This window comes from Enoplosus armatus, chromosome 16, assembly GCF_043641665.1.
Source record: "Enoplosus armatus isolate fEnoArm2 chromosome 16, fEnoArm2.hap1, whole genome shotgun sequence".
In the NCBI taxonomy this organism is placed as follows: Eukaryota; Metazoa; Chordata; class Actinopteri; order Centrarchiformes; family Enoplosidae; genus Enoplosus; species Enoplosus armatus.
In genome coordinates, this window is record NC_092195.1 from 12,139,517 (window position 1) to 12,162,736 (window position 23,220).

At 41.7% G+C, this 23,220-nt stretch overlaps 2 protein-coding genes across 3 annotated transcripts in view; both read left to right on the forward strand.

Moving 5' to 3' along the window:
* Positions 1–17,238, forward strand: part of pard6gb (par-6 family cell polarity regulator gamma b) — a 31,291-nt gene extending 14,053 nt beyond the window's left edge. The window contains exons 3-5 of one of the 2 annotated variants that reach the window (XM_070921713.1): positions 15,684–16,398; positions 16,531–16,566; positions 16,651–17,238. In XM_070921713.1, the coding sequence (XP_070777814.1) occupies positions 15,684–16,398; positions 16,531–16,566; positions 16,651–16,759 (860 nt within the window). In that variant the 3' untranslated portion in view covers positions 16,760–17,238. Of the gene's footprint in view, positions 1–15,683 lie in introns of both variants that reach the window. The other variant, XM_070921712.1, reaches the window with a different exon arrangement.
* A 2,177-nt stretch (positions 17,239–19,415) lies between these two features.
* On the forward strand, positions 19,416–22,980 carry bloc1s4 (biogenesis of lysosomal organelles complex-1, subunit 4, cappuccino). Its single transcript, XM_070922065.1, has 5 exons — positions 19,416–19,733; positions 20,601–20,672; positions 20,784–20,885; positions 21,589–21,723; positions 21,971–22,980. The coding sequence occupies exons 1-5, from the start codon at positions 19,416–19,418 to the stop codon at positions 22,067–22,069; spliced, it is 726 nt and encodes a 241-aa protein (XP_070778166.1). The 3' UTR covers positions 22,070–22,980.
* The last annotated feature ends 240 nt before the right edge of the window (positions 22,981–23,220 follow it).

Genomic DNA, 23,220 nt, shown 5'->3' on the forward strand with positions numbered 1-23,220 from the left:
GGATTCTATGACACCTCGACAGACCTTCTGTTATGTCTACTCTGATTCTGCAAAACCCAGTGGCTGAGTAGAAATTGACCTCATCCTGCATCTAAATAAGCCCAGAGACTGAGGCTCTGGAAATTGAATGCTGGAAGTGATGGATATAGCCGGTCCTTCAGGGACAAACAAACAACTTCCTAAGCCGCCACCACCACCACGGCCACTCCTCAGCTGCATGAACCTTCAAAAGAGAGAAAACAAGCTTGAAATACTTCCGTGCCTTATTTCTTTCCCCTGGTTTATGGCTTGAAAGTGGAATGAGATCCTGTGACATGTGTGACTTTGAATTTCCAACTGTGTGTGGGGTTTTTGTTCTTTATGTGGTTGTTTGTATGTTGTCATAAGAATGTGAGGCAGGGTTTGTTTTGGGATTTCCCCCTGTCTTAACTTGATAGAATAAACTAGTAATTCTACCAATTCTGTTTATCTATACAATAGGATTTTACTACTACAATCAATTTTACATTAGATTTATATAGTAAATTACCATTTAACAGACCAATCCATTCTAAAACACGATACTTATTTTTTTATATGGGCTGTAAAATTATTGTCATGTATATTTCATCGTTGTAAAACATCAACTTCTTCAATTTTTTTGTTTTGTGTTTATGTAAACAAATCAACTTTAAAGGAATAGTCTGACATTTTGGAAAATATGTTTATTTAGACTCAACAGTTGACAGTGATAAGAAGATTGATACCACTCTCATATTTGTCCATTCGGTATAAGGCTACAGCCAGCAGCCCGTTAGCCTAGCTTAGCATAAAGACGTGAAGTGGGAAACGGCTAGCTTGGCTTGGTTTTTATACGCATCAAACAAATGAGTTATAATGTGTTAATTAGTGAGCTTTAGAGTTTCAAATCTTCATGCTAAGCTAAGCTAACCATTCCCTGCCGGACAGACATGAGCCTTGTTTTGTATGGTGGTAAATTTTACTTATTTACAGTTAACTGACAAATTCAACATCATGTTCAGTTAATCCTGCAAGAGAAATTATTTTCAAAATCAACATTTTGCATTAAGAAACATGAAACATCATAGGTAAATGATATATAACAACGCAGGGATGGATTTTCCTTCAAACGGCACAGAGACAATGCTCAGAATGGTTGAATAAGAGTATGCAGTGGAAAATTCCCAGGCCAAGTTTAGAACCGAGCCATGAGCAAAGCGAGGGACGAGGGTGAAGATTTGGGGTTAGGGAGAGTGGGGAATGTGGACTCTGGGTGGATGTTAGTGGGTTTGTGAGGGAGGAGTTGCTGGTTTGTGCAGAGACGACTCGCTGTGAGACTGCTCACTGCAGTTCCTCCTTAATTACAGCTCTACTGGAGGACAAGGCCAGGCATGCTCTGTGTGTAGTGCTGGAGAACCCGCACAAATTCACACATACAAATGTAGTCAACACAAGCGCAAGCTTGAGCAAAGGATTTGTGTCCTTGGAGGAAATCCTAGTTTACCTCACTTTATCAAAGCATGTAGGTCGGCTTGAAAAGAGCGTGATTGTCACTGACACACATATCAAATCTTCAATCTGTTTTTTTTTATCTTTCACAAATTTCACACAATATCTAAGAGTTTTTTTGGTCTGTTGAGCAAGGGCTCACTATCTCTACCTGGGATGCAGTTTGAAATCTTATGGATCTTTTTCCCTTTGAATTTCCAATAGAAGTTACATTATAAGAATCATTTAAAAAGAAACTTTCTTTTGAATCCTCATAATCCTCTGATAAAACAGAACTGCTACACTACTACAACATATAGCTTTCTGTGCAAAGCAAGTTGAGAAGGGCTTGGTAGCTAGCACAACATCAACCTAGTATTGCCCCTGCAAAGGGTTATTTTGGGAGTCCCATAATTACAGGAGGGACCGACTTTGCTTCTCGACAGCTCACCCGCAGCAAACACTTACCACTGGCAAGGTTGGCTTCAGAGCCACCCAGCTTACTTTAGGTTAACAAAAACTGGCTTGTGCTAACTGCTGCTAGCTAGCCAAAGGTTTAGTTAACAAACAATACAACTATAAATACTATACTTTGCAAACACACACACACACACACACTCCTCGTCCCTTGAAACCAATCAGATGTGCTCGACCTCGTAGCATGTAATGTAATTTAATTTCCCCATTTGATGACCCTGCTTGGACATTCACAGTCCCTGAGGCAAAAAGCATCCACAACTAAATCCATTGAACATAAAAGCCTGTGCAAACATGGCTGTGTACAAGTGCACTGTGTTAGCCCTTGTGTGATTTGGCCTGTGTGGACACTAGTGTGTCTGTCTTAGTCAAGGTCCATGTTTTTTATTTTTGTGTGTTTCTTGGTGTTTGGTCAGTGGGACCTCAGTATCCCTGAATTTGGGGAGACTCAAATCATAGTGTGTGTGTGTGTGTGTGTGTGTGTGTGTGTGTGTGTGTGTGTGTGTGTGTCACATTCACTGTGTGTTACATGCAATGCTGCATGTTCACCCTGAACAGATGATCTTGCCTTTTGGCATGAAAAAAGCACGTTTGTTAGTAGATACAGCATGGTGTGTTTTTCTTGAAATAGTCTGATCCGGTCTGCTGAGAGGGAGTTGGGAGTTTCTTCAGGGTTGTTTACTCTTCTGGTATCCCCTTGTGGCCAAGACACACTGACAAAATAAGAAGCCATTTTGTTGTTGTTGTTTTTTAAGATAGGGGGCTGTATTTTAGTTATTTATCACATTTTCTGATTGCAGCTGGCATTGAAAATGATTGATGATGATAATGAAGGCTTTTGCAACTCCTTAAGGAGTGGTAGTGATTGTTATTTGTAATATATATTTCTTCTTATTTTTCTGAATATTTTTGCTTGTGCATTATGGCATTTTGCATTTTGCGTGGACTAGTGCAACAGTATCGTGTGTGTGTGTGTGTTGTATTGTGTTGTGTGCTCAAGGAATTAAAGGAACAATTACAATTGCAGCCGGCTAAAAGACAGAGTATAGCCATATATAGGTCATGAGGCTAAAACAATGAGACAAGCTGTCATGCCCCTCACCAGTCTGGCAATTGTTCAGCCATAACATGCACTGGAGTGATTTGATTGGCTAGAATGGAGCCAGAAGTATTTATGATTGGCTATCACAAGTCACCAGAGCTGGTAATGAGCTTGACAGGAGCCATTGCAAACTTCATTTAACATCAAAGCAAATCGCTAAGAGGATCTAAAGCACGCGTCTTATGTATGGCTTGTCCATGGTGTAACTGAGTTTCTGCTATTAGCATTCGGTCACTGGATATTTGGTTATAATGTCTTGCTTTGCTTTACTGTTGCCAGGCTCTAAGTGATCAGTGGAATGATCCAAAACTACACGTTTTCACAGCTGCATTGCAGAAAATGAATAACTACGCCTCCTGTTTCTTACCTTTCAGTCATAGTATGAAAACAGCAATGGTGCATTCAGCATGAAAAACATCAAACTTAAATAAACTTTCACAAACTTGTGTTTTAACCTAAAGCCCTGCTCTTCAGTAAGATGCACTATCTCATGAGCTTTGGAACTGACTCACAGATGTCTGGCAGGAATAGACAGGCACACCATGAGGAGATGCTACCCCCTTCTCCCACCCGCTCCCACCCCTCCCTTCTCCAGGCATGTGGGCCACGAGTTGGTGGTTGAATCAGGCCAACTCAGCAGTTCAGGATGGGAGAGGAAGGAAAAGAATGGAGGAGGGGAGGAATGAGCCCTGACTGTTATCCTGATATGAATTGTGTCCCAGAGACTTGCCGAAACAATGGGCACTGACAGCTCATGTGGAAATACTGCCACAGACAGTTTTGACATGGTGTGTGTGTGTGTGTGTGTGTGTGTGTGTGTGTGTGTGTGTGTGTGTGTGTGTGTGTGTGTGTGTGTGTGTGTGTGTGTGTGAGAGAGAGTTGTAAATTGGCTGCAGAGACTAGATGAAGTAAAAACCACAAAAGAGTCATTGGAGCAAAGCAGGAGCAGGAAGAACCAAGGACATGTGTCACCACACACCGGAAGTGTTCTGTTATGCTGTGTGGTTGTGTAAGAGTGGGTGTTGGTGTTTCAGGTGCAAGAGAGGATGGGACTGAGGCTTGTCCAAGCTTGCAGAAGATTTGCCCAATCACACCCAAAGAATGGGGGGCCCTCACCTGGAGGCCTGGAAGGGGCTTTTCACTGACCCTTGTTCATGACTGAATAGAGGTCAGTTAGGGTGCTCACGATGATGGCAGGGTCCAACACATACCAGTGAAAATCTCATGCTGAATCACCTTAAAACCAAAGGGTGTGTGTGTGTGTGTGTGTGTGTGTGTGTGTGTGTGTGTGGTGTGTATTTGTCTGCTTGGATAAGGATAGAAAATGATCTCATTCAGCTTTGGAAAAAACATTTTCTCTGGCCTCTTATGAATTGAGTTGTAACGCGATGTGGATTATTTTTCTTGCCCACAGTGTGAATGAGATGAATGTCTCCAGAGGCAGCGTCATAACAAAGGATCACTTTTCCTGTGGGTTGATGCAAGACCTCTCTCAGCAAGGCGTCCTCTGTGAGACAGACGGTCTTGCCCTTTCCCAGTCTCTCTGTCTGTTTTCCCTTTAAGCCGGCAGTTTACCACAAAAGTAATCAAAATCTGCTCAGAGGCAGCATGATGGGATGTCACTTTCCACCTGCTTACAGGAAGAAATCTGTCAATTTTCAAGTCTGCATGTGTGTTTACTTGCATGGTTGTCTCATTTCCTTACCTGTCTGCTTGAAAGTCACATCCTCCAGCATTTCTTGGCGTGTGTGTGTGTGTGTGTGTGTGTGTGTGTGTGTGTGTGTGTGACAGCGAGAGAGCCAGATAAACCATAATCCTTCTAGTCTGCTTGTTGTCCGTCACCTGCAGCTGATAAAAGATTAGAAAGTGACTTTAGCTCAGATCAGTTATAAAAAGTTGAGGACGATGAAAGTGGAGGTTTCAAAGTAGGACACCAGTAGAGGTCTTCCTGAGTTCACTTGTGGTATTGAGGAACTGAGATCCGACCTGGGTTCCAGATTATTATACCAAATCTAATTGGGTCTGGTGTCGTTTTACTGCTGCAGGTTTCGGGTCTGTGTGTGAATATGTCTAATACCAGAGTGGATCAGAGCGTAATCAGCTCGTACTTGGGTCGCCTTTGTATCAGGTCTCTCTTTAAAAAAAACAAAATGTATTCATGTTGGGTTCTGGTTGGTTTTCCACAGGTCTGTTTAGACAGTAGTATGGATGGATGGCACATGCAAATCAGAAAGCCCCAAAAAAAATCAACCAACATCTCCTTCTAAGTTTATTACTAATGTATGACATTGTGTTTATAACTACAGCTTTCATTTAGATGTGTCAGTTCCTATATTTGCCTTCTAGATATTGAGAACTCATGTTAGCCAAATACACAGACCAAGATATACTGTATGTTATTGCAGGTCTCAGTGGTTTAGTTCAATTCAGTTGGTTTATACAGTATAGTAAATGTTTCAGTTCGCCCACTCCTCCACAGCAACCACTACATTCACTTTATATGTGCGTTTATTATTTTTAGCTCTTCCTGCCAGCGTGGCCACTTTTTATGGCAATTCACTGAACCTGTATTTAAATAACATGAATAATTTCAACACAACTACAACACTGGACAAGTTTATTCGCTTTCTTAATTGTAAAACTATCTCAACGAGCTGTTGCAAATGAACCATATTCCCCTTTCCCCACTGCTGAAGTGAGCCCACATGAATAATATTCACACAGGACTCATAAACATTGTTCTCTTCATTAAGCAACGTGAAGCAAATCCAATTGAGAGCAAATCTTTTTCAGCCTGGGGCTCATTAAACATTATTTGATGGTCGAAGAGGCTGAAGGCTGCTAAGCTTGTGTTTTGGTTTGCGAGTGTGGGAGAGAAATTGAGTTTATACAGCAATCGTTATGTTAGTCATAGTGTCTTTTGAGTGTCTCGCTTGTAGTAGAGAGAAAAGGACTATTGACAGAAGGATTGAATATCAGGAAACTGTATCTCTTGTTTCCTCATAGTTTATAGTCATTCTGTTGTCTGTGTTGTCCTTAAGTCTGTCCTCGCTCTCACACACACACACTTAATCACTCATATGGACTCTCACACAAACAGAAGGCCAGACAGGTGGGGAGGACACAAGTCCAAGTCTGCTGCTGTGACTTGTGTCACCAGAGCACTGCCAGAACCCATTTCCCCTGATCTATTCTTTGCCAAAGTGCCTGTAATATATATTACTTGTCATATGGTTGCAGGACTTGAGTGAGTTTTAATGTTTACACTTGAGTCTGACTCGTCATTCTTCTCTCTTGAAATGAAAAATCTGCTGCACTGCTTATAGCTCAGTATATCTTTTCTTGAGTAAAAGGTCCAAGATTTCCATTAACTTTGTACTCCACAGTGACATGTATTTATATCTTCACATGGGTAGTAAGCAGTGGAGGCAGCCCGGATACCTGTGGACCAGATGGCAGTGGAGACTTTGTGGAGCTTAAATCAGCAGCATGTGATTTCTTGGTGGGAAACATGCATATGATCAGCAGAGAGGCAGCTGGATTAAAACCAGAAGCAGTAGTTAGCTATATTCAAGAGAGAGAAGGAGGGAGGAGGTAGGAAGGTTAGTGAACCACCAACAGCACTTTTTCTGAAGGGGGGGGGGGCTTGATGGAGTGGAGATTGTTCCTTTTGAAAGGTTGGAGGAATGCAAGACCTGTCTACTCCATCGCTCTCCTCTTCCTCTCTCTTTGATGTTCCTCCCTCCCCTCCTCACACACACACAAACACAGGTTAATCTCCTTATGTACGCACACGCACTCTCCCACTCCCTTCTTTTTATTTTTCTCTTGGTCGTAACCTCTGTTCCCCTTGTGATTTGGCCCAACATCTGAATGTGTATTAATAAAGTTGCTGGTGCTGTGTGGGTTCTGGTGTATGTGTGTGTGTGTGTGGGATGGGGATGGTTGATACCTGCAGTGAATCTGTGACTCCCTCCCCACCCCACCACACAGGCCGAGCCAGAACGGAGCAGACAAGGCAGCTCCATTTAACTTGTCCCAGATGTGCAGCCCGGCCCCTGTGTGCCGCAGTAACTGCTAGTGAAATGAGTGCAGGGAGTGCAGGAATGGAGGGGGGGGGGGCGTGCAAAGTGCTACCCAGCACGTATATGCATGCAAAAGTTTTAGAGCCTTGTCTTGTTTTATCAGTAGGAAAAACTCAGTTTTACCTTATTCTCTTGCAGACTGTTTCACCTGACACACCGGATTCTTGTTAGATTATTCTAATCCCAGGCTCTCTCTTTTTCTTTCTTCTTTTTATCCGCGGGAAGCATGATACAAATACAAATGCACCCTCTTTGAAGTCTGTTAATAAGTTAACATGACATTCCAGACTCGAGGCTTTTTTTCATACCGTCTCTTTTTGGAACGAGCAGGTTAATGGAGTTTACATAAATGTGTGTGTGTGTGTGTGTGTGTGTGTGTGTGTGTGTGTGTGTGTAGCAGTGGTGGAAGAGGTATCCAGATCCTTTACTTAAGTAAAAGTAGTTATAAAAGTTATGTGTTCAAAAATGTATTTAAGTGAGTATTATAAACAAAATGACTGTGTATGATGCAGAATGACTCCTTTTGCATTAAATTGTAATCAACATTTTAATATTTCAATGAAAAGATATTGCATCAATGACAATGCATCATATTTTATGAACTTTCACTTTGTAAAGTAACTAGTAACAGCTGTCAGATAAATGTAGTGAAGTAAAAAGTACAATATTTCCCTTTGATACTATAAAGTAGCATGAAGTGGAAACACTCAGTTCCTCAAAGTTGTACTCAAGTACAAAACTTGAGTAAATGTTTTTAGTTACTTTCATTCTTTTCTATGCACCGAGCATAACACAGCATGCACAAGATCAGAGAGAGTTCCAGTAAGTTCTTCTCCAAACCTTCAGTGCAGCTGTCGATTATAACCACGTAGGTTTATCAAGCTTGTCCAAATTTCCACCCAGGCCCTGCCTCAACCACCACTGCAAGAATGTGAAATATGTTTTGCATGTTTAAAAAAAATGTTCTTCTTTATTCTGTCTGGATTCTTTTTCCATGTTAGTGTTAGCTGAGCATCTTGGCAGCAGCCAGCCCTTAAACACACAGATAGACTTCCCGGCCGTCTCCAATGGGGAAGAGACGAGACGTCCAAGAATACTGATTGTTTTGGTTCATTCCTTACATTTATATGTGTACGTCCCATTGGAAGGGGCTCCACAAGCACTTTATACTAAGTTGAAAACTTGACCTGGTGACTTAAACATTAGAGGAGAAAATGCCTGTTTTAGTATTCGCTCCAGCTTATTTACATGGGAGAGGAATGTAGAAATGTGCTTTTCAGCTCATTTTGCTGTATTTGGATGTGTTGTATGAAACCACTGGAGAGTCATGAAAACCAGCTATTTCTGACCCCCACGCTAGGAGGGGAAAGCAATACAAAGCCCTCTGCATTTCATTAAATCATCTCTTTTCTAATGCAAACAGGACAAAAAAATGCAAATGTAGCTGAAGGAAAAATGTTTCAGTGGACACATACGCTTACTGTACTGCATTGTACCGGGCTGTCTCGTTTTGTCCTGCATGGCTGTGCTCTGTCATGTGCCGTTCCATCCCGTTCTACTTTATGCTATATCCCTGGTGGGTTTGAAAGTGAGGAGCCTCCAGCTGTGTGAGCGTGTGTGTCTGTCTGTCTGTGGGGCCCAGGAATGAAGCCCACTGCCACAGCATCCAGTGACCTAATGCAAAAGGCAGCAGGGTCTAGCACTATTCACTATTCTCTCTGTGTGCCTCGTCTCTCCCTCTCTCCAGTGATTATGGTCTCTCCTGTCACTAAGCACTTTGTCACGCTTGGCCGAAAACCATGATGGGGGCTGGGGGGGTTGTTGGGGTCCAGGAATGTCACTTGCATAGATGGACTGTAGCTGGATATGCTGTAGACGGAGCAAGTAGTTTTAGCGTGCAGTAGTGAACTGATGAATGTATGTCGTGGCTGTCCTGTGAAAACTGTGTACCTTCAAAATATCAACTTTTCAACTATTACATTACACTGTTTTACGGGTTTGTACGAATTAAACAAATGAGATGTAACGTGTTAATTACTGTAGTAGAATTTTGTTACCTTTGGACAGAGCCAGGCTAGCTGATTCCCCATTTACAGTCTTTATGCTAAGCTAACCAGCTGTTGGCTGTAGTTTCATATGTACCATACAGACATGAGAGTACATGAGTATCAATCTTCTCATCTAGCTCTCAGCAAGAAAGCTAATAGCGTATTTCCCAAAATGTCGAACTTTATCTTTAAGTTTGTCAAAATCACCAAATTTGGAGATACATGGTTTTCACTGGACATTAGCAATATGGTGATTTTTATTCAAGTTAGTAGCTTTTTATCTTCATATATCTCAATACCCAACTGTAATGTGTTCTTTGCATGATCTGGTGTTACCACAGTTGGCTATATTGCTTCTGTGAAGCTGTCTGAAAGGATTGTGTGTCTGTAAGTTCCTCAGCTGGGCTGCTAGCGTCTGGGTCATATCACTGGGTAAAAATATCATTACCAGGGGGTCACACCCCTGAGGGGCCACCACTAAAGCTGTTAGCAGGGTGTTGATGTTGACGCCTCTACCCCAAGTCTCACATGCACATAATAACAAGGTTGATAAAGAAATAATTAAAAGTCAATCTTATTATAAACAATATAGTTCTTAAATGGTAACGAAGCAGACTAATATTTTTAGTTACATTTTCTTACAGCTGCTTTGACAGTGACTTTTATATAAATGTATACATGTATGTTTCTCCATTCACTGCAGACCAAGCACAAAGATTTCCATTCATACAAACTAACATGTTCATGTGCGGTGACACGCAGGCCCTGTGCATTCACACATGCTAGCACTGTACACACAACACTGACAAATCATGAGAAATGATTATAAATTCTTGCTCTGGTTCCAGCAGCCAGTTGTGTTTTTTCCTGTCCTTGTAATGTTCTCTCTGCCAACACAGGTATACCAAAAGTACCTAACATGGCGAGCCAACTTTCACAAAGCCCTGTGTGAAATATCACACTTGAAGCCGGCCCCAAACACCTCTTCAAACATTATTACTTAGTGCTTAGTGATTGTGGAGCCGCTGAGGGGAAACCAAAAGCATACCAGTCATGTTGTGGTTGTGGCGTCACATATTCACTTGTGTAAAGCCAGGAGCTGATGTTTGTGTTCGTAGTAGTCCGCCTTGTCACGTCAGTGCTTACAGAGTGGCGTATACAAACACAATCTTTTTCCTACCATTTGTGTATTACTCACATTCCATCGCACGTAAAGCAAACCAGAGCATGAGAAGGATTTGAGACACTTTGTCAAAATAGTGTGTTTTTGTTTTGGTTCATTTCCATCGTCTCTTCAGTCCCTGTTTACAGTTGTGTCGAGTCAGTAGTGAATGTTAGAAGACCTGCCAGGAACAAGTGTGCAGAGAGGCCCTAATGGTTGATCATAAAACTCTTCAGATTCCTGTCTTTTATGGGAGATGGTGGAAAAGCAGTTGGACTTTAAAGGGCCTTCTCTTCACAGCTATGGTTAACTAGAGGTGGGCTTCAGTGGAACAAAGACTATTTTTCCTCTTTTTCCTTTTGCTTTGTAAGCACAAGAACAGCATGGGGCATTCAATGGCAACTGAGAACCAGATACAGACTTGTTAGCTGGCTTCTAATTGGCCTCCCTAATGCAGCAATATTACAACATATATTTACAGGATAAATTCTTATGATTGTCAGGTAGTTCTCAGTTTTCATTTAAGTTAGCACCGAGTGTGGCTGTGAAAAAGATCAGTGATGGATCACATTACTTAAACAGCATCATGGCAAGCTTGAAATAGCCGGTTTGCATAGCTTCAAAGCAGCCCATGCCTGTCTAGAGAAGTTATGCAGGTCTTCAACCTGTTTGGGGATATCTCCAACTACATTTACCACCACATTCCTCAAGTGTCATGCACACACACGCAGACTCATGCACACAGCCGCACACATCGGCCGAGAGCAGCATGTAGAAGTCCCCCAGAAGCCATCTTTCCACCTCTGACCTCTTTCCCCAACCTTGTGTGGGTTGTGGGTTGGAGTTAGGTGGTGTTGTCTGGCACCATGGGGTTTTTGCTCCAGTATTCCTAAATAAAACACTTTTTCATGATTAATTTACGCCAGCACTGCAAGACAGAATTTAGCTTTACAATGCTGGAAAACCCACTGTCAGTTTCTGAGCTTCTTTCTTTATCCACCAAGCTGTGTTGGCGCTCTCCTCTTACCCTTACTGATACTCTTTACCACAGATGTTGAATGTTATTTAAGTGAATGGATGTTTTTTCCATCCCTGTCAGCATTTAGCCTCGCTAATAGCTGGATTTCTAGTGGATTTCCCCCCTGACCTTAAGTTTAGAACAAACTGAAGTTTAGGCTAAATGCAAACAGCTGGTAAGTGCATGCATGCTCTGTGTGTTCTTAGATTGTGCATTGCCTAAATTGTCATTTTATATTCCATGCTCTGATAAGTAAATTACATTTGATAGTAAATAACGTAGAAATATTGACTATGGGCTAATTGAAACACCAAGCTTTTCTAATGCGGCTTTGATCTGAGGTGCTGTTTAGCCTGCAAATGCCTGGCAGTGACCCGACAGTCTTTGATTAACGGGTTCACATTGGCTTACCCATCATGCTTCAGTGTAGCAGGGATTAGGTTTGTCAGGAGTTGTTACGATAACCTTTGTGTGATCGGCTGGAACATGCTCACTTAGTTTAGCTGTGTGTGTGTGTGTGTGTGTGTGTGTGTGTGTGTGTGTGTGTGTGTGTGTGTGTGTGTGTGTGTGTGTGTGTGTGTGTGTGTGTGTGTGTGTGTGTGTGTGTGTCTCCCACACTTGGCAGGATTGAGTAAGAACTGGAAAGCTGTGACACCTGATAGTTCATAATTATTTAGCTTCTTTGAAGTAATGAGTGACCTTTTTATGAGGTTGGACTGGTTTAGAAAAGTCTTTTTTGATCTGTAATTTAAAGAGCAGAGTCATTTTCTGCCATTATACTAGACTGCAGTCACATTTAGTTAAACCTCTACAGTACAGTGGTCGAAGCACATGCAGGTTTATCGTGAAACATACAGACAATTTCTACAATGGAGTGTTTTCAGCAGCAACATTTTTCTCTCACAGTAGCAGAGAACATAATGTTAATGTCTTTGCAATGGAAAAACCTTTTTCAGTTTGAACGCATTGGTCTTGAATATAATACCCCAGGCCTGCAGACAGACCGAGACAGACAGGCTTTTGCTGCCACAGTCTGGTTCTATGACTCGACATTTTAATTTGCTTGGCTTCTCCAATACTGTAATCCCATGACGCTCAAGTGGTTTTACTAACCAGGGGAATATGCTCGGCCATGCTTGCCATGCCAGGCATGGTGCACTTAAGGACTGCAACTAACAATTATTTTCATAGGCAATGAATCTACTGATTATTTTCTCAATTAAGTGATTTAATTGTTTAGTGAAGAATGCTAATCACAATTTCCCAGAGCCCAAGGTTTGAAAAGCTGGAACCAGAGAATGTGTGGCATTATTGATTGAAAAAGGGTTTAAACGATTGCCAAAATAGTTGCAGACTAATTTTCTGTTGATAGACTATTCAATTAATTGACTGTATCTTTGTGCTCTGGTGCACTTAAACGTTATACGTGTAGTATTTCTGCTTTCCTGAAACATAAAAAGGTGTGCAACTTGCCCTGCTTCACCTGCAGCTGTTTTCATTGTTGTTTAATGCCTTCTTCGTTACTTACTTGGCTCGCATTTACATTCTTCCACAAACATGACATGTGACATGACCTGATGCTTGATAATTATCTCGATAGATACATTAATACTATCATTAACTTTTTTTTATTAGATAACAGCCGTAGTTCCAAAGTGTGCTAGTTTTCTACTCACTACTTTTCCCTTTTGAGTTTCTGGTCTCACTTTTAGAAAGACAAATGGAGGGGAGAGAAGTGTATTTTGATTTGTTACTGTTGTTAGTTACACTGCTGAACAATAAAGGACATCAGTGAGACAGACTTTAGACATAGACCCTTTTGAAATGTAGTGCTCCCAGTGAATTGTGATCAGTGTAATCAGCACAAGGTGTCCCAAACAGATTTAACCCCTGCTCAGCTTAACTTCAATCTTCCCTCTTCAGCTATTGCCCTAGGGCATATGAAACACACCTCATGCCTTTGTACTTATAGGTTTCTTTAAACAAATTACACCAACATGGGCTTTTTATGGGATTTGCAGAGCAGCTGTGAGGCATTACAAATAGAAAGCAGAATTATAGTTGTACAAATAGGATTTCTGACTGAAAGATCATCTTCCCGACGAAATACACTGGTGATGTGGTGTGCCGTTGGTTTCAGACTGAGGTGAGGGTGTGGAAGGAAGAGCACTGTAGACCTGTAATGAGACTCTGCAGCGATCCCCTCCAACATGGTTCCCATCAGGGAGACTTGCACTTGTGGCAGAAATTCCAGCCCTGTAGCAAATGCCTTGTCTGGATTCAATCAAATCAGCTTCTGCCACAACATGCACAGAAAACTAAGAATACCATGCGCTTTAAGTTTGATGATATTCAGAAGCTTATGCTGAAAATGGCATTTTTATAAGGACTCATTTTAAAGCAGCAAAAGGTGATAAGAAGCATTTTTCTGGCTATTTCTTTATCTTGTGTAACGCACTTTTGGCACAGCAGTTTGGCTTCAGCCCATGAGCACTTGACAACATTATTTCATGCTGTGCCAAGAGACGTCAATCTTCAGTTTCACCAACACTCATTTATCATTCTTATTTTTCCCCAATTTAGTCCTCACCAATTCCCCATGTGTGCTGTGGTCTGTGTCGCTGCTGACACCCACAAAAGCTGCTTCTTTTCTCTCCCCCCCCCCCCCCCCCCCCCGACCCTTCGTTTCAGAAGCTCTAGTAAAACATGCTGCTTAGTCAACATTCTGCTCAGGAGGAGCAAGAGGAGGCGGTGGAGGAAGAAAACGTATATTAATGATGAGTCAGCATTGCATAGGGAGTTGTATGGCAGATGTCCACACTCCGCTGAGGCTGGAGGCTCGACTGGCCAGCTGGCTCTGCTCGGACAGACTGCATATTTGTTTCAGTGTTCTCTCCTTCTAGGGTGTACTTTGAAGACGGGGCCAAAAATTACAGTGTGCTTACCCACAATCATTTTTTAGAAAGCAGGTGTCCCAAACAGTAGGGCAAAGATGACTCATTGCCGTTGCCATGGAAGTGCAGGAGCTGATGCTCCCGCCTGGGGACCCTCACTTCCTGTCACATCAGCCTTTTCTGTGTCCAGATTTCCTGTCTGCCTGAGAAGGGAAGATTAGAGAGCTATCAAGTTATTTTATTTTGTTATAGAGCACATTGTGTATTTATCACTATCTAACACTGTGTCTTTGTCAGAACCACAACTCAATGAATGCATTTTTTCTTAAGTGTGACACCCCAGAGTATATTTTTCATTCCGTTCTTGCAAAGCCTCAATCCTCCCTCCTTTATTTTATCTAAGCCAGTACATGAGCATGTTTGGCAGCGGCTATGTTGTTCTGAAGAAGCAACTCTCTCATTGCGAGTCTAGTCCTCCCTATGAAGGTTTTCATTGTTTTATTGATTGCTCTAAATCTCTGGTTGGAAACATCACGCTTTAACTGAGGTTACCACACTGATCTTCCCTCGCAGCTCATTCTTTCCACATTGTATTATATCCTTTGCAGTCTCTTACTAGTTCAGCTAGTGGTGGACTGTAATAAAAGCACAATGAGTATTTTGTATCTTTTGAGTTCCATGTTGGTATTGACATTACATGTATGTGCCTGTGTATCTGGCTGCAGAAATGCACTCTGGGAATCCCTACAGCTGCGGCCTGGTAGCAGAAGGGTGGTTCACCTGTGTCAGCACAGACAGGAATGTTCTGCACACTCAGCATTTTATACGAGCATGCACACACACAGAGTCTTTAGTATTAGCAGCATGTGAATCCAGTTGACATGCTCACATGTGGACTCATCATTTCAGAAACGTTGGCTTCATACTTAACTCTGTTGTTGAGTAAACCAGCTAGCGCTCGGGCCTGGTTTATGGCTTCAGTAATAAGAACTGTCTTATGTCACATATGGAATCAAATCCGTATAAATGATTAGCAGGTCTGTCACAGGAAAAATTCCTTTCAAGCACATCTGTGCATAGTTTGAAAAAAGGTTGTTGAGTTTGTAAAGCAGGTGGTTTGATTTAAAGATGTACGCAGAGGCTGGAGTGTTCATGTACAGGTTTTAAAGTTCCAGGATGGAAACCTTTCCTGTTGTTTGTTTTTAACTTTCCAAATCCCCCTTTGTCAATCTTTTTGTGCCTTTTAGGTATTTTATTTTTTCCCCCATTTCCTTTTAACATTTGGGGACAAACACATGGAAGAAAGAATGTTTTCAACCTGTGCTGCCTGCTCATTAACAATGATGAAGCCTGAGCTCTAAACATCACATTTCTAATACTTTGTTTCTGTCTCCCTTTATGTTTTGCAGAAGAGGTCGACTATGCTAACTTTGGCACCAACACAATAACTCGTAGGAAGAAGGCGGTGGTAGCACTGCGCAATAATGATGTCAACCGCAAGAGGCCACACATCCGCATCGGAATGCCCCAGGACTTCCGGCCCGTCTCCTCCATCATTGATGTGGACATCCTACCTGAATCTCACCGCCGGGTCCGACTCTACCGTCACGGCTCGGACAAACCCCTGGGCTTTTACATCCGAGATGGGACCAGTGTGCGAGTGACGTCACACGGGCTCGAGAAAGTCCCCGGCATCTTCATATCTCGGCTGGTGCCTGGAGGGTTGGCGGAGAGCACCGGGCTGCTGGCGGTTAACGATGAGGTGCTGGAGGTGAACGGCATTGAAGTGACTGGAAAGTCCTTAGATCAGGTAACAGATATGATGATCGCCAACAGCCACAACCTGATTGTGACAGTCAAGCCGGTGAACCAGCGCAATAATGTGGTCCGCAGCAGCAGGATCTCGGGGAGCTCAGGCCAGTCGTCAGACAGCAGCGGGTCAACTGGTTACCCGAGTTTGTCAGTGGCCTCGGTGGGGGTGATGTCCTCTGGAGCACATGGATACCAGGACGACCTGGAGAGTGACGAAGAGACGGATATCGTCATTGAGAGCAGCCTCAAGCGGCCGTCTCAGAGGTCCAATGCTTCCCTGGCGTCCAGTGTATCTCGCACACACCAGCAGGCGCCGACGACGGCTTCAGGACCGGCAGCACCACCAAGCCCGCCCACACGTCCTTCATCTGTGGTCTCCACTGCCTCCTTCCACTCCCAGCCGAGCCTCAACGGAGGGTCCCATCACCACCACCAACACAGCAGCCTCAGCTACCAGCTCCACAGAGACCTGAACCTTCAGCACAACCCACACCAACAGTCCCAGCACCGCCATCACCATGTACAGCCTCCGCACCACAGCAGTAACCCAGCCCTCCGCCACAGCAATGGCAGCCTGCACAAAATCCTCAGCTCCATGAAATCGGACCCACGACACAGTCTTGCACTTCCCAGGGGAGGGGTGGAGGAGGATGGCACTGTCATTACTCTATAATACTTACAAACACACACACAGACAGAAACATCCCAACTGCTCAGAGACTTAAACTGGAACACCAGGCCGGATAAATATGAGCACGAGTGTGTTTTGTCGGATACTAATTTTGTAACTTCTTTTTGTTTTTACAAGATAATTGATAATAAGAAGTTACAAGCCAGGAAACAAGGAAAATGTATTGTGTATATATTTCCTGTGTTTTTAAAGTTGTCTTTGTCTTACTTCAAAAGATTTGTATGTTTGTATGTAATAAGCATCAGAACAACAACCGTTTTTAGGCGAGTCCACTGTATCCTGGAGTTCTGAATGTGCCTACCGCCTAATATCTTTTGTTAGTGACCACTTTTATTAAGATCCTTTTCATTCTTATTACCGGGACCAACTTGGGGTTACTTGTGGATGTTTTTAAAGAGTAAATCTATATTTCTTATATTCTGATAAATGCTGTGTAGAGTATGATTTTTTTTAATAGTTCTTTTATGCATTGATGATTGTGATCAAATCCTTGTATCTGTTCCAATAAATTATTTTAAGTCTCACAGTTTTGCAAACTCGAAACGTGATGTTTGGGTCAGCAGTTACATTTATGGTTCCTAAAGATTTGGATTATCAGCTGATTCCTCATTTGTATAATTGGATCTGCTCTCATTTGAATAGCCACTACTTTCGAACTTGTGAGTGTGTGGATAATAGTTTAATTTTGTTGATGCAACAACTATATAGCTTTCAGAAATGCCACAGCTAGTGTTTAATGGGCAAAAACGATTTTCTCTTGAAAATAGTATTTTAGGACTGAATATAGTCAGTGATATAGAATGACATGTAAAGAAAGAAAAAGCCAAAAACAAGAGTACACTTGAGTCAAATTGTTTGATTCAATTTGTCTTAGATTTACCTCATTTTAAATCCTCAATTTCATCACTTAGTCGCTAATTTTTGTGGGTGCATAAATTAGATATAATTTAATTTGTTTAACCAAAGTTTTGTAGCAAAGAAAAACTTTGTCTCCAACACATAGAGCAGATGCAGGTTTAATTGAAAAACATTGGCTAAACAAAGACCATGTGACATCTAAAGATATTTCCAGGTCATCTTGACCTGGTTTCAGGGGGGAAACTATAGTCTATACTATACAAGTCAGATGCTCTACTCTAAACCCACTGCTGACAGTCAACGTAGCAAATAATCATGGCAGAAGTTGACATCCCAATTTCTTCACCAACAGCAGCATCTGTACACTAGGAATGCATAACCACAAAACATGTTGTAAGGGGTGTGACATTACTGGTAGTGTTCTTACCATTCTGCAGCTACAGTAAACTGTGAAGATATGGCAGTAAGGCAGTAGTCCGATTCAGGGGAAGTGGGCAGGACACATAGGTCCAGTTTCTGAAGGTTGAATTCCTTTTTGCAGACACAACTGGTCTTTATCATCAACAAGCTACAGCCGATATATTCAACATGGACACGCAGCAGGACTGCAGCTGTGTCCTGGGTCAGAGGCCCTCCACCAGCAGCAAACTCTTTTCACTTCTCTGCTAATGAATGTTTGTCTGCTGTGTTTACTCAAGATGCCATTCCGCTCAAACAGCTAATAGATCAAATGACACCCAACTGCTCTGCCTTGGCTTTGGTCTGCACCACTAATCAGCAGATTTGAGTGTATTGACAGACCCAAACACAATCAGTCTTTGCCATCACTGTCTTTAACACTGATTTTCAATCATGGGCAACCTGCCTACGAAATATAAAACTTAATATCAGCAGAATGTGCACATGCAGTCCTTGTAGTTTGAAAGAGTTTTAGCAATAATGTGTGAAAGAACTATGTAACCCACATGTGACACAGATGCCCAGTTGGCAATAGTGTACACTGATAAAATGTGACAAAGTCTTGTTAAAGATTATATCTAAAAACTCATCTAATCTAAAAATCTAATTCTTGAGTGCAAAAACATCACTTAAATGTCCTCTTTTACCTGACCATGTCCAAATGTATATTTTATATTGAGGGTAATTCATTTCTGCATCTTCTCTCCAAATAAACGGATTTGACAGCTCATCCAATCTATAGCGATACTTTGTATGTTGTGATAAATGCATTTTAACCATTGCCATAGTTTATACCTCTACATCAGCCTTGTGCAGACCACAGAAGTCCATCACCATGCAGTAACTCTGGCTGCCATCTGCTGGCCGAGATTGCAACGACATGGTATGCCATGAAATGTTACAGGCATTTTTAAATCATACTTTTTCAAAATGATCAGACATATCACCATAATGTTGTGCCTTTGCTGTTTCAAAAAGAAATTGTTTGCATTTGCATTTGTTTGATTATTCATTTGACATCTTTTTTGACAACCTATGATGAACATTATCATGTCAGTCGATTCGCTACAATCATTCTGTGTTTTATTTAAGGTTTGGAAATATGCCTTTTGTTTTTGCTTTGACTTCAATTATACATGTACTGAGCATTTACAATATAGTAAAGTGGGCTACAAAGTAAAGGGCTCAAGTTTTCAACGCTTTATTGTGCGCTACAATGCTATGACCCTCATGAGCCACCATCGGCTGCATAACACACGTGATCTAGTCAGTTGACAAGGCAAAACACGGCAGTAGCTACTAGATCAGAAAGACAGGCGACATGGACCATCACCGAGTAGACAGGGTGGGCCTGCTGTCTCCCCTGGAGGAGTCCAGCGCTGAGATAAGCAGGGACAGCGGCATTGTTTCCCAGAGTGCGAGTAGTCTGTCCATGGTGAGCGAAATCCTCAGCAGCGGTACCGTGTCGCAGAGCCCCAGCTTTGGCGCAGCAGCTAACGTTATCACTCGAAGCCCGAGCCTCAACGAAGCAGCAGAGCCCGGGACAACCGACCAGCACTACCCAGAGCAGGACGACGAGGTCCTGAGACACACCGCCCTCAGCTACTCCTCCTACATCAGGGCGACAGCTGGAGAAGAGGTGTGTGCTGGTCGCAACTAACGTGCTAAGTTAACGTTAGCTCTTTGTTTATAAAGTAGCTGTAGCGTAGCTCACATATGTGTTACTGCAATATACTTAGCTAATAGTTAAATCGCGTCAGCTAACGGGCAATGCAGTTCTTGACCAACGGCTAAGTAAAGTGGTTGCTAGGCGACACTGAGGTTGACGTGATTGGTTGACAGCACCTATGCTGATTTACTGGGATGAGTTAAGACCCTTGTCAAAACTGGAATAAGTTCATTGAGTATAGCACCTTTCACAGAGCAAGGTCAAAAAGTGCTTCACGATAATAAAAGTGTTATAGTTAACACCATAAAAACAGACAGCACAAGGCGAGACAAGTCCAAGACCTAAAGTTTGTAGTTTTGAGTCCTGAACAAGTCATTATGCATCTTTTACCATATTTAATGCCATTTTACAAGTTTAAGCACCTTAACAGTAACTATAGGAAATTTACAAAAATAAAAGACACTTTTAAAGGGGTACTCCATGAAGTTCTTGATATTGATAGGTATTTCTTTACTGATGATGACTGACCAGACTGCTGTCACTCCTGAGTTGACATTAACTGGATATTCGTGATACCAGGCAATTCATAAAGAAGCTGGCAAGACAAAGGCCCCTGTGTTTTGGCCCCGTGGTCTCTGCTGACACAATTTAAAGGCTTTCTTTTAAATTCCAGCTGTAATTGGTGTGTGGGACTGAATTTGAAGTGCACAGAAAATCTCACATAAGTCCTAGGCTGGCATCGGTCATTTGATGCACTTGATGTACTTGATGTAGCTTTGGTTTTGAAATAGTGTGTGTAACATTTTCAGCTTTTTCTTTTAATGATTTCTTCTCTAGATCCTGTGCTTGGAGAAGAGCTTGGAAGAAATGCTGACGAGAGTAGATGAGTTTGTTGGAATGCTGGATATGGTAAGCGAAGTCAGGCTATGACACCGTAAATGATTATCAATGCACTATGTCTAATTTCTATTGAATTACATGCATATTTGTGTCTCACATCCTTTTGTGTTATCCCTCTAGATCCGTAATGATACCTCCCAGATAGTGAATGAAAACCTACCTCAAATCCAGCAGAAGTCTGATGAAATGAGACAAATCTACAGAAGAATTGATAAGTTAGAAGTAAGTGATCATTTTAACTTTGCAAGGTTGAAAGGGTTAATACTACTTCATACAAAATATTTAGTTTGGTGTTTTTGTACTGTATGCTTGATCCAGTGAATGGAGTCTTCAAAGCAGACTGCAAACTTCTGAAATGGCATGAAGCCTATGATGTAAGGTTATGTAAACAGGATTTGATTCATAATTAACTAAGCGAAATATAGATATTAATAGAGATAATATGAACAAAGTAAAACATTGGCCGACCATTTCCACTTCCAATAATAGAAGTAACCACTGGTCTAGGAGTGCAGTATGTTCCTGTTTTCAAGTCCTAATAATGTTTCACACCCACCGAGTAACATAAGAATTGGAAGTTGTTTTTTGTAACTGTTTCATTCCTCATCTGAAAGGCTGTCTTTATTACTTCTAATTCTATCTAATTCTCTTGAACATTTTTCAATTCAGTTATTTCAAATGTCTTTTCGAGTTCCCTCATCTGCCGCCTCTTTTAAATGTGATAAAACTAAAGTTAAAACCTTTTAAAGATGAAAGATAGATTCTTTGCTTGCACAAGTAACCAAATTCCTGCAAGGGCTTGTGAAACCTTTAGATTTATATCAGTGTGATGTTGAACTGTCTTGAATGAAGTTTGTCTAAAATAATGTTGAAAAGAATCTCAATTTTATCAGCTGTTTGCTATGTTATTCTGGTGTGCCTGCAGGCCTTTGTAAAGATGGTGGGAGCCAATGTCAATGCGATGGAGGAGCAGGTGACGCAGGCAGAGGGAGAACTAGGGACACTACCTGGTGCTTTCAAGAAGATCCTCCGCACAATGAGCGTCCCAGGCTTCTTAAATGTGAGAGCTCCTTTTGTGTGCTTGTGAATTTATAGTTTTACATTTGCCTATGAATTTTATGTGTTCTTGTATTAACAATCATGAAATAATGAGTGAATTGTGGTGTGAAACTGTGTTTTGTGCCACTGAGTTGAACAGAGACTCTTTTCCAATAAACATTTAAAATTCTGCACAGCAGTTGTTGTAGTTGTAGTCAAGGCAGTGCTATCGGATAATTAAGATTCATTTTGTGTCTGTTCACTCACAGAAACCAGCCAGTCCAAGGAGACCAGCACCACATCAGCGTCAAGAGATCCCCAGCGTGTTCCGGACAGATGATTATTTCACATCACAGCCAGAACAGTGACGTGCTAGAACATTTAACACATAACTTGGTTCTAACCTCAGAGGCCTGTTGGGTGAAACTGTAGAGACAACTTGTACTGCCATCCATTGCAAGAGGATCTATTGGTGCAGTGGCCTCAACAAAGCAATAGTAGCCTTTCTGAACAAGTCACTGGAAGTCAAGCGCAAGACATTCTGCATTTTTGAGTGTCATTTTCCTGGCAGCAACAAGCACTGAACTGTAGCAAAATGATTTTAAAAGTGCCTAAATGGGTCTTATTTCTGGCAGTCTTGTTTTCACTAGTTAGAAAACAATGTCAGATATTGGATTTGTGACAAGTCAGGAGGACAAAGTCATCCCACTAGCCAATAGGACACTGTAAAGAAGGTAGGAGGAGCTGTAATCTTAAAATGTATTACATGAATAATTAACCCAGCTTTTTTATAAATTACATTCTTGTTACTGGTGTTTGTAAAGACCTGCACGCTGTTATGAATTAATCTGTATTTCTAATGTCTTATCACTCTCCCCAAGCAATATCAATCTCCAGTTAAGCATTTAATGTCTTCCATTTCAATATATTCACTTTATTGCTAGCCTGATGTTACTGGCTATGGATGACAGTTGCGTCATTGATATGGGGCTACATCTTTGATGGCACCTTTTCAATAAAAGCACACTATAGACAAGTTAGTTTCACAAGTCAGACTATCTGATGAATCAAAGTTTGGGCCAGGGATGTAGCTGTGATTGAGTTTTGTAACAATAACTGGAGAAACTTTGGATCTTGTCCTTGGGAGACAACTGTACCTTAGAGATGTGATGTGAACTTTACCCATCCAATAAGGTTTAATCAACAATGGTTACAGCTATGATTCATTATTTGATTAATTACTTGCCAAAATAGTTAGAAATAAAGATGTTTCATTTACAGGATGATTTTGATTTACGTTTTTAAAATAATCATTAAAAGATTTTTTTGAGACAAATTCTGTGTTGCTTGACCACCCCCCAGACTTATCTTTTCAAAATGGTATTTAGTTTCAGTTTACCTCCCTTAAATGCCCGTGAGACCTTTCCCTGGGTTCAGTTTTTCAGGCAGCCGTTCCCTGTAGTATGCACACAAATCCCGCCTCCTTTACATGGATTGGCAGGGCTAAATTCCAACCATC

Coding starts and splice junctions, on each gene's coding strand:
- bloc1s4 (XM_070922065.1), top strand. CDS start 19,416: ATGGACCATCACCGAGTAGACAGGGTGGGCCTGCTGTCTCCCCTGGAG. Junction 20,673..20,783: donor TTGTTGGAATGCTGGATATG/GTAAGCGAAGTC, acceptor TTATCCCTCTAG/ATCCGTAATGATACCTCCCA. Junction 21,724..21,970: donor GCGTCCCAGGCTTCTTAAAT/GTGAGAGCTCCT, acceptor GTTCACTCACAG/AAACCAGCCAGTCCAAGGAG.